The following is a 12235-nucleotide window of genomic DNA, read 5'->3' as shown; positions in this document are numbered from 1 at the left end:
CCACCCCAAACATAGAACACCCAACCCCAAACATAGAACATGTGGCTACAGTCCACCCCAAACATAGAACACCCGACCCCAAACATAGAACATGTGGCTACAGTCCACCCCAAACATAGAACACCCGACCCCAAACATAGAACATGTGGCTACAGTCCACCCCAAACATAGAACACCCGACCCCAAACATAGAACACCCGACCCCAAACATAGAACATGTGGCTACAGTCCACCCCAAACATAGAACACCTGACCCCAAACATAGAACATGTGGCTACAGTCCACCCCAAACATAGAACACCCGACCCCAAACATAGAACATGTGGCTACAGTCCACCCCAAACATAGAACACCCAACCCCAAACATAGAACATGTGGCTACAGTCCACCCCAAACATAGAACACCCAACCCCAAACATAGAACATGTGGCTACAGTCCACCCCAAACATAGAACATGTGGCTACAGTCCACCCCAAACATAGAACACCCAACCCCAAACATAGAACACCCGACCCCAAACATAGAACATGTGGCTACAGTCCACCCCAAACATAGAACACCCAACCCCAAACATAGAACACCCAACCCCAAACATAGAACACCCAACCCCAAACATAGAACATGTGGCTACAGTCCAATACTTTTTGATATGGGGGACAGGACTGTTTTTTTTGCATAATTTAGATATTATGTTTCTGCTTATCATTTTCTTCATTTTGTCTATAATTAGATACATGTAGCTTCTCTCTTGTCATATGTCGTGTGTGTGTGTGTGTGTGTGTGTGTGTCTCTGTCTGTGTGTGTGTGTGTGTGTGTGTCTCTGTCTCTCTGTGTGTGTGTGTGTGTGTGTGTGCATGCGTGCCTGCTACACAGATATGGAGGTCAACAAGGTGTTTTTGACCTGTTTCCCCCCCAACACCTACACACTCTACTGACGTCATAATGAGTGGTGCCAAACCCCACACAACCAAGTGACATAATAGTTTTACTTGATGCCAACACAGTAAGCTGATTTAACTGTGAATGAGCACATACACAAACACAGTCCTAATGATGTCACTCACCTGTTCTCAACCCCCGGCACCACAGACGCATGAGAAGAGTAGTCTCTGTAGTGGTTTGGCTGTGTGTGTGTGTGTGTGTGTGTGTGTGTGTGTGTGTGTGTGTGTGTGTGTGTGTGTGTGTGTGTGTGTGTGGCTGAGGTTGCTCTGTGTGATGCTGTGAGAAAGTGACACCTGACCCTTTATCACGGGTGCTGGTGACAATACAAGACTAAGCCCCGCCTCTTCTGGAGAAGGTGAGAGAGGGGGGGTGTGTTTGTGTGACTGGGTAAGTGTTAAGGTGATAGCTGCTGACTAAGAGGTAAGGGATACATCCTCATGACCACATGGTTCCGTTTTCATTTCCTTCACCATTTCACTGGCAAGTTAAAACCCACTCATTCATCCAATGGTAAGGTCTGATTGGCAAGTGTGTGAATAGATTTATTTACTGTTTATTTCACTTTTGTTTATTATCTATTCCACTTGCTTTAAAAAAAAAGTAAGTTAAGAACAAATTTTCCACCCTATGGGATTCCCAATTACAGCTGGATGTGATACAGCCTGGAATCGAACCAGGGACTGTAGTGACACCTCTTGCACTGAGATGCAGTGCCTTAGACCATTGTGCCACTCAGGAGCCCCCATTTGCTTTGGCAAATCTAAACATATGATTCCCATGCCAATAAAGCCCTTATTGTAAAGCCCTGGCCATAGAGAGGGGTTTTTTGTTCTTTATTTTGGTTTGGCCAGGGTGTTACATTGGGTGGGCGTTCTATGTTCCTTTTTCTATGTTTTTGTATTTCTTTGTTTTGGGCCGAGTAGGGTTCCTAATCAGAGGCAGCTGTCTATCGTTGTCTCTGATTAGGAATCATACTTAGACAGCCTGTTTGCCTTTGGGGTTTTGTGGGTAGTTGTTTCTGTTTAGTGTCTTGCACCTGACAGTACTGTTTGGCTGTCGGTTTTATTGTATAGTGTTCTTACGTTTATTAAAACTCAAGATGAACACTAACTCCGCTGCACCTTGGTCTACTCTTTCCACAGACAGCCGTTACACTTATATTGAAATTGAATTGAAATTGGGAGAGAGAGAGAGGCAAACAAAAGACGAAAGCTGTTAGCCGCTGTTAGGCCTTAGAGTGAGTCTCTTTACATCAGTCTCTATATATACATACACCCGGAGGAAATAGTCTTGGCTGGGCTAGACACAGCATCCTACTGTAATATCTAGACCCCAGTCAGTGTGTGCGTGTGTGTCTCTCTCTCTTTGTGTGCATGTGTGAGTGCGTGTGTTTGTGTGGAGAGCAGCCTTCAGATATACCCACGCCCCCTGTTAATTAAGCAATAAGGCCAGAGGAGGTGTGATATATGGCCAATATACCACGGCTAAGGGATGTTCTTACGCACAACACAATCCGGAGTGCCTGGATACAGACCTTAGACATGGTATAATGGCCATAATATACCACAAACCCCCGAGGTGCCTTATTGCTATTATAAACTGGTTACCAACGTAATTTGAGTACCGTAATTCCCGGACTATTGAGCGCACCTGAATATAAGCCGCACCCACTGAATAATTTTTTATTTTTTTATTTTGAACATAAATAAGCCGGTACATTGAAACAAATGAACTTTACACAGGCTTTAACGAAACACGGCTTGTAACAAAAATAAAAAATTTGCAGTAAGCTTTAGTTGTCTTTTTGCACTGAGTCAATTCCTCACGCTGATGTTTCCAACGTCTTATCATCGACTCATTAAGACTAAGCTCCCGTGCAGCAGCTCTATTTCCTTTTCCAACAGCCAGATCAATCGCCTTCAACTTGAAAGCTGCATCATATGCATTTCTCCGTGTCTTTGCCATGATGAGGGTGACAAAATGACTACCGTAATCAGAATGATGGGAAGTTTGAGAGCGCTCGATTTAATCTAAACAGTAAACAAAAAAGTTGTTTGACCTTAACCCGTTCGGCAATTTCATTGGGCTAATGAAAGCTTCATGCCGCCAAAAAACACGACACAGAATGTGTTTAAAAAAAACCAAAAAAACATTTGAAAGCAGGAAAAATCCATATATTAGCCACGTCATTGTTTAAGCCGTGAGATTCAAAGCGTGGGAAAAAAGTTGTGGCTTATAGTCCGGAAATTACGGTAGTAAAAACAAATGTTTTGTCATACCCGTGGTACACGGTCTGATGTACCACGGCTGTCAGCCAATCAGCATTCAGGGCTCGAACCTCCCAGTTTATAATATGTGTTATATAACAGTCACACTCCCTCTGCAGCTCCAGTCATTGTCCTCAGTAGGATTCTATTAGGATTCTATTAGAGTCGTTAAATAAGACTTTTTAGAAAGCTGGACACGACTCACATTACTGTATAGGTAAGCCTGCTGTGCTTATGGGTGAAAATGAGAAAACGTCCTCCTTCCTGTTTTGAGTTTTAAATCCACCACTATTAACATATGTACATAACATTACAACCATATGTCTGTCTCTCTCTTCTCTCTCTCTCTATCACTCTCCTCTCTAGCTCTCTCTTTCTATCTCTCTCTTTCTCACCACTCTCTCTCTCTCTCTCTCTCTCTCAATCTCTCTCCTCTCTAGCTCTCTCTTTCTCACCACTCTCTCTCTGTCTCTCTCAATCTCTCTCCTCTCTAGCGCTCTCTTTCTCCCCAGTTACGCCTTCTCTTCATACAATATCAAGTCAAACATACACTGTACAGGGTAAATCATGTTTTTATTAATGTGTGTACATTGTGCATAATGGGGTTGCATTCCTGGTGCTACAGTCAGTACAGCGATAGTCACAGTCAGTACAGCTACAGTCACACAGTCAGTGCAGCTACAGTCACACAGTCAGTGCAGCTACAGTCACTCAGTCAGTACAGCTACAGTCACACAGTCAGTACAGCTACAGTCACACAGTCAGTACAGCTACAGTCACACAGTCAGTACAGCTACAGTCACACAGTCAGTACAGCTACAGTCACTCAGTCAGTACAGCTACACTCACACAGTCAGTGCAGCTACAGTCACACAGTCAGTGCAGCTACAGTCACACAGTCAGTAGAGCTACAGTCACACAGTCAGTACAGCTACAGTCACACAGTCAGTACAGCTACAGTCACACAGTCAGTACAACTACAGTCACACAGTCAGTACAGTCACACAGTCAGTACAGTCACACAGTCAGTACAGTCACACAGTCAGTACAGCTACAGTCACACAGTCAGTACAGCTACAGTCACACAGTCAGTACAGCTACAGTCACACAGTCAGTACAGCTACAGTCACACAGTCAATACAGTCACACAGTCAATACAGTCACACAGTCAGTACAGCTACAGTCACACAGTCAGTACAGCTACAGTCACTCAGTCAGTACAGCTACAGTCACTCAGTCAGTACAGCTACAGTCACACAGTCAGTACAGCTACAGTCACACAGTCAGTACAGCTACAGTCACACAGTCAGTACAGCTACAGTCACACAGTCAGTGCAGCTACAGTCACACAGTCAGTGCAACTACAGTCACTCAGTCAGTGCAGCTACAGTCACTCAGTCAGTACAGCTACAGTCACACAGTCAGTACAGCTACAGTCACACAGTCAGTACAGCTACAGTCACACAGTCAGTACAGCTACAGTCACACAGTCAGTACAGCTACAGTCACACAGTCAGTACAGCTACAGTCACACAGTCAGTACAGCTACAGTCACACAGTCAGTACAGCTACAGTCACACAGTCAGTGCAGCTACAGTCACACAGTCAGTGCAGCTACAGTCACTCAGTCAGTACAGCTACAGTCACACAGTCAGTACAGCTACAGTCACACAGTCAGTACAGCTACAGTCACACAGTCACACAGTCAGTACAGCTACAGTCATACAGTCAGTACAGCTACAGTCACACTGTCAGTGCAGCTACAGTCACTCAGTCAGTACAGCTACAGTCACACAGTCAGTACAGCTACAGTCACACAGTCAGTACAGCTACAGTCACACAGTCAGTACAGCTACAGTCACACAGTCAATACAGTCACACAGTCAGTACAGCTACAGTCATACAGTCAGTACAGCTACAGTCACAGAGTCAGTACAGCTACAGTCACACAGTCAGTACAGCTACAGTCACACAGTCAGTACAGCTTCAGTCACACAGTCAGTACAGCTACAGTCACACAGTCAGTACAGTCACACAGTCAGTACAGCTTCAGTCACTCAGTCAGTACAGCTACAGTCACACAGTCAGTACAGTCACACAGTCAGTACAGCTACAGTCACACAGTCAGTACAGCTACAGTCACACAGTCAGTACAGCTACAGTCACACAGTCAGTACAGCTACAGTACAGTCACACAGTCAGTACAGCCTGAAATCAGTTGGTTCTGAGTCACTCTCTTCTTCTGGACTCTTAGCTGTCTCTCAAATCTACAGGAGTGTAAACAGTAGAGGAATGCAGGGAAAAGGAAACCAGAAGATGAAGGGAGAGAAAACCCCAGTAAGAATCGTATAACTTCTACACACACAGATGCACCGATGCAAAAGGTGGCACGTGGACATACAGACAAGCATGCATACATCCACTTACACAGGCAGTAATGCACACATGCACATATGCAGACACACACACGCGTGCACACATGAACATACACACACACATTAGGTGAATGTGTTAGTGATTATGGTTGGTGACAGGGGGTCTGTGGAGCTCTGCGGAGGCGCTGCCTGCACTACTTCCCAGCCCCAGAACAGACTGGGCTGCAGACTGGAGCCTAATCCCTCAGCTCCTCCCTCGACTCCTCCCCCCAGGAAGTCCTGGAATTCAAGGTAACCCTAGGAGTCTGGCTGCCCTGACAACACTTCCTGTAGCAAACTGGGCTCACTGCATACACAGTAAAGAGGAGAGGAAAAGAGAGGTTCGTTAGTGTTCTAGATAACTGAGTAGACTAAACAGTCACATCTAAAACTGATCACAACTGCTTTGTGGTTAAGTAGCCATCCTGTGAAAGACTGAGCAGCTGCCCTGCTACAGAGCCCCTCCCTCCCTGTTCCCCATCCATCCAGCTGGTCAGACGTTTCTACGTCTGTTTTATGGACCACAGCGGAGGCCAAGGCGGGAAAACAGACGTGTGTGGGAGACAGGGTGCGAGACAGACGGCTGGTACTGACAGCTAGGAGGGACGTTCCAGTCGTACCCCCCCCCCAACACTCTCTACGTCAGCCTCTGGAGTCTGCAATGGAAGTTACAGATGCATGGTCCATGTTTTATATTGCATATCTAGACTGAAATACATCTCTTATAAAACATGGACTCTCAGTTGGGACACTGACAGAGTACAGGCATTGGGGTCAGCTAAAGGCTGCAGACCGGATACTGTCCCCTTGTTATTTTAGAATGAGTCCTGGCCACCAGCTATACTATATCAACAAATAAATATATTCTTTTAGCTCTGTGGATTAGAGTGGACACACACGCATGCATGCACACATCACACACAAACACACTTTGATCCCTTTGTGATGAAACAGGAAATATCCCCTCCTCGTCCACCCACAGCTTGTTAGACATTACCATAGGCATGTCCAGCTGCAGGACCCTAGTCCTACGTGAGAGTGTGTGTGTGCGTGCCGTGCATACATGAGAGAGTGTGTGTGCGTGCCGTGCATACATGAGAGTGTGTGTGTGCGTGCCGTGCACACGTGAGTGAGCGTGCTGTGGATACATGAGTGTGTGTGTGCGTGCCGTGCATACATGAGAGTGTGTGTGTGTGTGTCCTCCAGACATCCACACTACCGTACACTGGCCCACTGACTGGCTGTTGTGCAGGGTTTCCCAAACTCAGTCCTTTCCTCTCCTCCACTTGGAAAGGACTTGTTTCTGGCGTCTCTGTGTATTTTATGTTCACTTCAGCCAAGCTTGGGCAGAGAGAGATTGAGAGAGCGAGGGAAGGGTGTGGGGGGGAGAGAGAGAGAGAGATACATTTCCTGAGCTTAGTTAGGCCTTCTGGCCCCTCAGGCTGCTGGGATTTCTCTCCACGGCTCACAAAGCGATCGCAGCTGAGCAAAGGCTAAACACACACACACATACACCACACGCACACACACCACAGCACACGCACGCACGCACGCACACACACACACAGATTGGCCTTGTCAGTGCTTATGTATAAATAAGAGTTCTGCATCGTGCACCAATTGGCAAGACGAGCGTAAGTGAAAACACATGTTCTGTTGAATGCATGAAACAGAAGCAGAGAAGCCTCAACTTGCAGATGAAAACAAAAGCAGAGTAGATTGTCAGGAAGACAGGGACCCAACAGAAATGTTTTCCAAATCAACATGCAATACTTGAACTAGATTTGAGAAAATAAACTGTTTGCAACCCAGGGCTATAAGCCAGGGCTATCATATTTCATCTGCACATACAACCATTCACCAGAACATGTTCACCCAAGGGTCCCTATTCATAAAGCCTTACAGAGTAGGAGTGCTGATCTAGGATCAGGTCCCACTGTCCATCCATCTTATTTATTATTATTCATGTATTATGATCTAAAACGCTAAACTGATCCTAGCTCAGCACTTTACTCTGAGGTCTACTGTAATACTGTGTGGATAGTAGTTTCTACAGCCACAGGATGTCACTTAGGTACTTGGCAAGCACAGGGAGAATTGCTGCATTGGCCATTAGGTCAGAATCCTAACCACTGTGATGTAATGACCCTTGAGTGCCTTTCTGACCACTACAACTACAAGAAGTCTGGAACCAATCCTGCCATCTGACACACACACACACACACACACACACACACACACACACACACACAGGGCTTGGACAGGGCTCCCCTCAAATAGAGGACAGGTCTAATCTAATCTAGGCCATCAGATCAGGTTGGAGCTCAGTCAGCCAGCTCGAAAAACAAGACCCAGGTAATCAGATCTCAGCGGGAATAGGATGGAGTCACCCTTAGACACAGATCTAAGGTCAATTTTTATGTCTCCCCCCTAATAGCGGAGGTTATGATTTGGGGAAGATAAACTGACCCTAGATCTGTGACTATAGGCAATCAGATGTTATACATCGGCTTCTCTGGCTGCTACAGCGAGAGAATGCTGACCCACATTCAAATACCAGCACACTGTGACAGTACGGTACTGTGTAGATAGCAGATAGCAGCTTGGGTTTAGCTACCCTTGAGCTAACTTCGAACTCAATCTTACCTGGAAACCACAGGGTGAAAGCAAGAGAGGAAGACCTAAGAACACCTGGAGGGGTAACACAGAACAAGTGAAAGTGGGGTTGACGTAGCAACACCTTGAAGGAATGGTGCAGGACAGAAGAGTTTGGAAGAGATTGGAAGCGAGTAATTCCATAAGGAATTCAAAGGCCTAAGTAAGTACTGTATGTTCTCTCGAACATCCCCTAACTTTAGCCATAATCCCCGAAATACCATCCCCTGATCCAGCAGCCTTCAGTCCATATCTGATGTGCAGATATGAGTGCAGGATTTTGTTCCAGCCCTGCACCAAGTCAAGAACACAGCCCTACTCCAGTGTAAAAAAACAATCTATGTCAGCTGGTGGTCTCTGGTGTGTGTTTGTGCGTGTGGAAGCTTTCGTTCCAGCCCAGCACTAACCCACCACCACAACACCCCTACAGAGTAAACATCCATTGAGTCTCAACCCGAGGGGGTACGCACCTTCTTGGCGGCCCGCGACGGAGACCTTCGCGTGGGCTTGGGTACCTCTCTGGTCAGGGTGGCGGGCAGCTTGGACACAGAGCCGTTCTCTCTCTTGGCCGCGGGCGAGGAGGCCGGGGGCGAGGAGGGGGACACAGAGGTGAGTCCCCCCAGACGGACAGCCATCTCCTCGGTGCAGACGAGGCGCAGGCTGCGGAGGTACTCGTCCGTCTCCCGGTCTACCACCAGCAGCCTGGTCTCATGCTCCACCGCCTTGATCCTCTGCACCACCTGTGGGGAGAGGGAGATCATTATATCATTATAACACTGTACATAGCCATAATATGACATTTGAAATGTGTATATTTCTTTGAAACTTGTGAGTGTTACTGTTAATTTTTTTATTGTATATATTACTCTGTTGTTTATTATCTAGTTCACTAGACGTCTGTCTCCGCCAGTGATGACTTACTGCTGAGTGGCATGGGGTGAGGGACTAGGGAGGAAGGGTTTGGGATGTAAACACAACGAGGACGTCTGGAACTCTGGTGATTTATAGAACAGTTGGTTATGAGGTCCAGATTGATTGCATACCCATTGGACTACACGTGACTAACCGGGTTTTGATCCCAGGTCTCCTGCATGGGCGCCACAAGACTGTGTCAGCCCACTGAGCTAAAGTCTATAAGTATTAGGTCTTCTAAAGGTCTCAGACAAGGTCTCAGGCTAGGTTCCTCATCATGCGAGTGTGGCTCACCGGACCAACGTGTTACACATTTACAGAGCAGGGCTTACTATATGTCTCATCCTGGGTCACAATGTCAGAGGTCACACACGCTGACATGAAACTAACATGATGACAGCCATTTCAGACATCCTACCTCACTGGAATAGATTGGCTCCACTTCAATCTCATGCACGCTATGTCTGCTTTAGGTGTGCTTGCCTCATCTTCAGGCTGCCATTGCCCATCGGAGATACAACACAGCCATTCACTAAGAACTCAGATCACTATCAACACAGCAGTGTGAGTGTGTGTGAGAGTGGGTGTGTGTGACCAGGCAGTCTCAGCAGCTGATGATAGGGAGATGTGTGATGTCTTCCAGCAACTTATGAAAGGCTGTCTAGACTGTCTGCTTATTCTCACAGACCATAGAACATTCTAGACTAAACAACTTGGTTAGAGTGCCATGTAACCATGCACTGTGTCTTACAATGCCTAGTCGTAAAAAAGTGGATATTTTAACCTGGAAAAGTTGTTAGGGGTTTTGGTATGATTTATATTATGCCACTCCATGGGGTAATGCTGAGTGTTTTAGGGGAGATAAAATAATGGTGTATTTTGGTATTGTCCATTGTTGTATACTATGATTATTTTATACAGGTATAATATGCTTATAAAACCATATTAAGTGTGCAGGGAATAAATACAAGTATCAAATCAAATGTCAAGTGCTCCTTCAACGTTTTGAACGCCAGTGGATGATACAGTGGCTGACCTCTCCGTGTCATCCTCTGTCTGTCTGTCACTACCATGACAATATCATTACTGAAACACTAGGCTCATAACATACTTATTTACCCCTTATTTTACCAGGTAAGTTGACCGAGAACACATTCTCATTTACAGCAACGACCTGAGGAACAGTTACAGTGCAGAGGAGGGGGGATGAATGAGCCAATTGTAAACTGGGGATGATTATGTGGCCGTGATGGTATGAGGGTTCGATTGGGAATTTAGCCAGGACAACAGGGTTAACACACCTACTCTTACAATAAGTGTCATGGGATCTTTAGTGACCACAGAGAGTCAGGACACCCGTTTAACGTCCCATCCGAAAGACAGCACCCTACACAGGGTAATGTCCCCAATGACTGCCCTGGGGCATTTTTTTAAACCAGAGGAAAGGGTGCCTCCTACTGACCCTCCAACACCACTTCCAGCAGCATCTGGTCTCCCATGCAGGGACTGACCAGGACCAACAGTGCTTGGCTTCAGAAGCAAGCCAGCAGTGGTATACTGCTGGCGCATATTAAACATGTCGATGTAGTCCATTGACAGAAAAAAATCGGATGAAGTTGGACAGTTCGTGATGTGCTATACTCACTTGATAGTGCGTATCTTTCTCCACATTTCCCCCGTTCACCTCAATGACACGGTCCCCCGGGCGCAGCCCCGAAGCTTCTGCTGACGACGCGGGCTCAACTTTGCGAATGTACTGGCCGTTCTTCCCCTTCTCACCGTGCAAGTGAAACCCATACCCGTTCTCACTCTTTGTCATGATACAAAGCCGTGGTTTCAGTTCGCTGGCCATTTCTCCTGCAGTCCAGGACTTTAAACCTGTTTTGTTCTTGAATATAGTTAGCAAAACAGAAAAAAATACAAAAATGTAATACAATAATGACCCAACAGAGCGCAGAGCGAAACTTTCACTCTACATGTAAAACACCATCATCTTCGTATGCGTAATTTGTTCCAAAAGTTGCTCTGCAGGTTCTTCACACACAAAAACTCTCCAAACACAAGAAAACACTCCGTATTAAAAATTACATTCCAGCATTGAACTTCACATGTAATAAAGGCAAACTCCTAAAAATAGCCTAAATTATCCACCCAGGCGAACGTATTGCCAAGATATCTGCTAGTCGTATCGTCTATCCAAAAACGAGTGAATTATTCTTGTTGGCGGCGCAGCGTCCTCAAACCCTCCAAATGCCCATCCTGAGGACTGATAAAGTGAGAGACCCCCCGTGCAACATGCTGCACCAGGAAAGAGCAACAGGCACTAACTAACCCCTCTCTCGACCTCCATCCATAACAACCGGTTGGGAAATAAGGATTCAATTACAACACATGCCGGGTTTCCAGATAATTGGATAGGGCACTCGTTTGGTGCGTAATAGCACCTCCCTCGCTAGAAATCAACGAGTTTTGCCTGGGTCTGTCATTACCAGAGCGCAGCTCTTGAAGAGTGGTCTAAGAAGGGGTCCTTTCTCACTGAGTAGCCTAATCAAGCGCATGCTGTGGAAATGCTGCCGTTTAGCACGGGATGGGGATCCAGGTACGAGGACTCCGCATGTAATCGACCAATCAGTGTGCTCGCTGGGTGTCTCAAGTGTCCAAAATGGCGACCTCACCAAAAAGAGTTGGGAGGTTGTTTTGTTGTGTCGGAAAGGACTCGGCTGTATCATGTTGACAACACAATGATTTATTGTCATTAAATTCAGGTAAATAACGATTTATTTGTAACATGACCCCTCTAGCACAATTACGCATGGCATACACTTACGCATACTGTTCATGTTACAATGGTGCCCCTAAGTGGTCCAATTACGAAATGCATGTAAAAAGGGTATGAAAAGTGATAGTAGTATCATTTTTTGTGTGTGGTGGTGGTGTGGGGGATTTATGGGAACTAGTGAACAAGTGTACACTTCAGGAGAAGGGAGATGTTATTGGAACAAGCTGAACTGCAACAGAAGGGGAGCCCGTCTGGCCTGCATGGT

The 12235-nt window shown here is 46.2% G+C and overlaps 1 protein-coding gene across 2 annotated transcripts in view; it reads right to left on the bottom strand.

The window, feature by feature from the left end:
• The window catches only part of LOC106606537 (Na(+)/H(+) exchange regulatory cofactor NHE-RF2), a 61557-nt gene extending 49704 nt beyond the window's left edge, over positions 1-11853 (bottom strand). Inside the window, exons 1-3 of one of the 2 annotated variants that reach the window (XM_045719912.1) lie at positions 11681-11853; positions 10837-11079; positions 8750-9019 (exon numbers count right to left, since the gene is read on the bottom strand). In XM_045719912.1, coding sequence (XP_045575868.1) covers positions 8750-9019; positions 10837-11079; positions 11681-11749 — 582 coding nt within the window. In that variant the 5' untranslated portion in view covers positions 11750-11853. The other variant, XM_045719913.1, reaches the window with a different exon arrangement.
• Between the last annotated feature and the right edge of the window lie 382 nt (positions 11854-12235).

This window comes from Salmo salar, chromosome ssa06, assembly GCF_905237065.1.
Source record: "Salmo salar chromosome ssa06, Ssal_v3.1, whole genome shotgun sequence".
Lineage (NCBI taxonomy): Eukaryota > Metazoa > Chordata > Actinopteri > Salmoniformes > Salmonidae > Salmo > Salmo salar.
Note: the sequence above shows the minus strand (reverse complement) of the source record. Positions and strands in the feature narration are given on the sequence as shown.